The following is a 2114-nucleotide window of genomic DNA, read 5'->3' on the forward strand; positions in this document are numbered from 1 at the left end:
ATCATTAAAAAGATTAGAACTAAGAAAACTCAAGGTTTTAAGTTTGTACAATGGTAAATGACTAAGACGTTTGTGCCATAATGAAACAACATCATCACTAGACACAACATTACAAAGAGACTGAACAAAGAACATATAGGAATTTGAATGTTTTGAATCAGAAGCAATAGAAAAAGCAGTGCTATTATTTCCTTGAGATCTTGACTTGAAGAGGTAAAGACCAGATTGATATCTACCAAGAACCAAATGCCTCTTCATAGAAGGGCCCTGCAATAAGAAGCAATATTGTTAGGAATACACAACAAAAGATTTGAACTGTTTGCATAACCTTCCAATAGAAAGAAGATTATATTGAAATATAGGCACATATAACACATTTGTTAGAACTACATTATCAGTGATGAATGTATTTCCAACTTCAAAAGCATATGTTTTATGGCCATTTGGAAGAGTGATAGAATGAGGACGATCAAGTTTTCTGATATGAAACAAAAAAGACTTATCATGGCACATATGACTACTAGCACCATAATCAATGATCCAAGTGGAAGTTGAAGTGGTTAAGAAATGACAATCAACAGGAGCTTTATATGTAGAATGAGTATTACCAGCAAAATTGGTGCTAGAAGAATTCCCAATGTCTTGAGAATATGTAACTCCATTCTTGTCAATAGAATTACCTCCATTCTTTACAGCATTCATCATAGACATTAATTGTTGAAACTGACCACTTAGTTGTTGATATTGATTATTAATCAAATTTATTTTAGAATAGTCATTATTCCAGCAGTGTTGTTCATGGAGAAGTTAGGATCGACTTCATTGGCATTAGCAGCAATGGTTTTGCCTTTTGTGAACTTCAATTCTTTTGGAAAGCCAATAAAATGAAAGCATTTATTGACACTGTGTCCAGACTTTTTGCAATGAGTGCAAACAAGATTCTTCTTGTTATCATAATTTCCTTTTGAAAAATTGCTTCCATTCTTTACAATCATTGAAGCAGATTCAGATATGAAAATTGAGGAAGATTGTACCTCACGTTGTTTTTCATATTGAATTAAAAGAGCGTAAGCTTAAGCAACAGTGGGAAGGAATTTCATCATGAGAATACTACCTCGTGTGGCTGTGTATTCATTGTTTAGGCCCATAAGAAATTTGATTAGTCTCTAATTTTGCTCCAGATCATGAATTTTATGAGCAGCACCACATGTACATTCAGGAATTGAAGACATAGCAGTCAATTCATCCCAAAGCTTTTTGAGTTTTGTAAAATACGAAGCCATATCATTAGCTCCTTGTGATAGATCTGATATTTCCTTTTGTAACTAATACAATTTGGCTCCATTTGATTTTCCAAAACGATCATCAAGATCCTTCCATGTTTCATAAGAAGAAACTGAGTATATGACAGATTCAACAATGTCACTGTTGAGAACATTCAGAATCAAAGAAGTAATCATATCGTTACAACTTTGCCAGATTTTGAGATTAGGATGATCTTCTGCTGGTTTAGTAATTTTGCCATTCACAAACGCTAGTTTGTTCTTTGCAGATAAAGCAATAGACATCGCTTTGCTCCATGAACTATAATTCGATCCATCAAAATGTTTTGAAACAAGTTGTAAGCCATGATGATCAGATGGACGCAGATAAAGAGGATCAGGGTGATTGATTGAATTGATTTGTGATGACTGAGAATTATCTTGATTATTCACGATATTAGGCATTGTGAACAATCAAAAATCAAAAACAAATAAGCAAAAGAAAATGATCAGAATCGATGAAGAAAATGGAAGTCAAAGAAAATGAATCGTGTGATGAATGATCTGCTCTGATACCATCTTAAATCAAAGAAGATTGTAAAGATGTTCCATTAATTGAAAAAATGAAGCTAGAACATTACAATATAACAACTGCTAATTACCACTTACTATCAGCTAACTAACTCCATTATTTACAATTTACACCCTCATGCGATCTAGGAATAATAAAAAAAAAACAATTCTCAAACAATAATTATTCCAATAAACTTACGATCTAATATCAATAAATACAAAATAATAGCCGACATGCATGGACATTTTTATACAATTTGAGTTTTTTCCAAGACAACT

At 32.5% G+C, this 2114-nt stretch overlaps 1 protein-coding gene across 1 annotated transcript; it reads right to left on the reverse strand.

The window, feature by feature from the left end:
• Positions 1 to 1325: 1325 nt before the first annotated feature.
• On the reverse strand, positions 1326 to 1727 carry LOC145039520 (uncharacterized). Its single transcript, XM_078987561.1, has one exon. It carries the CDS (start codon positions 1725 to 1727, stop codon positions 1326 to 1328), a length of 402 nt encoding a protein of 133 aa, XP_078843687.1.
• Positions 1728 to 2114: the final 387 nt, after the last annotated feature.

Source organism: Lactuca saligna, chromosome 4 (assembly GCF_052625555.1).
Source record: "Lactuca saligna cultivar CGN05327 chromosome 4, ASM5262555v1, whole genome shotgun sequence".
In the NCBI taxonomy this organism is placed as follows: Eukaryota; Viridiplantae; Streptophyta; class Magnoliopsida; order Asterales; family Asteraceae; genus Lactuca; species Lactuca saligna.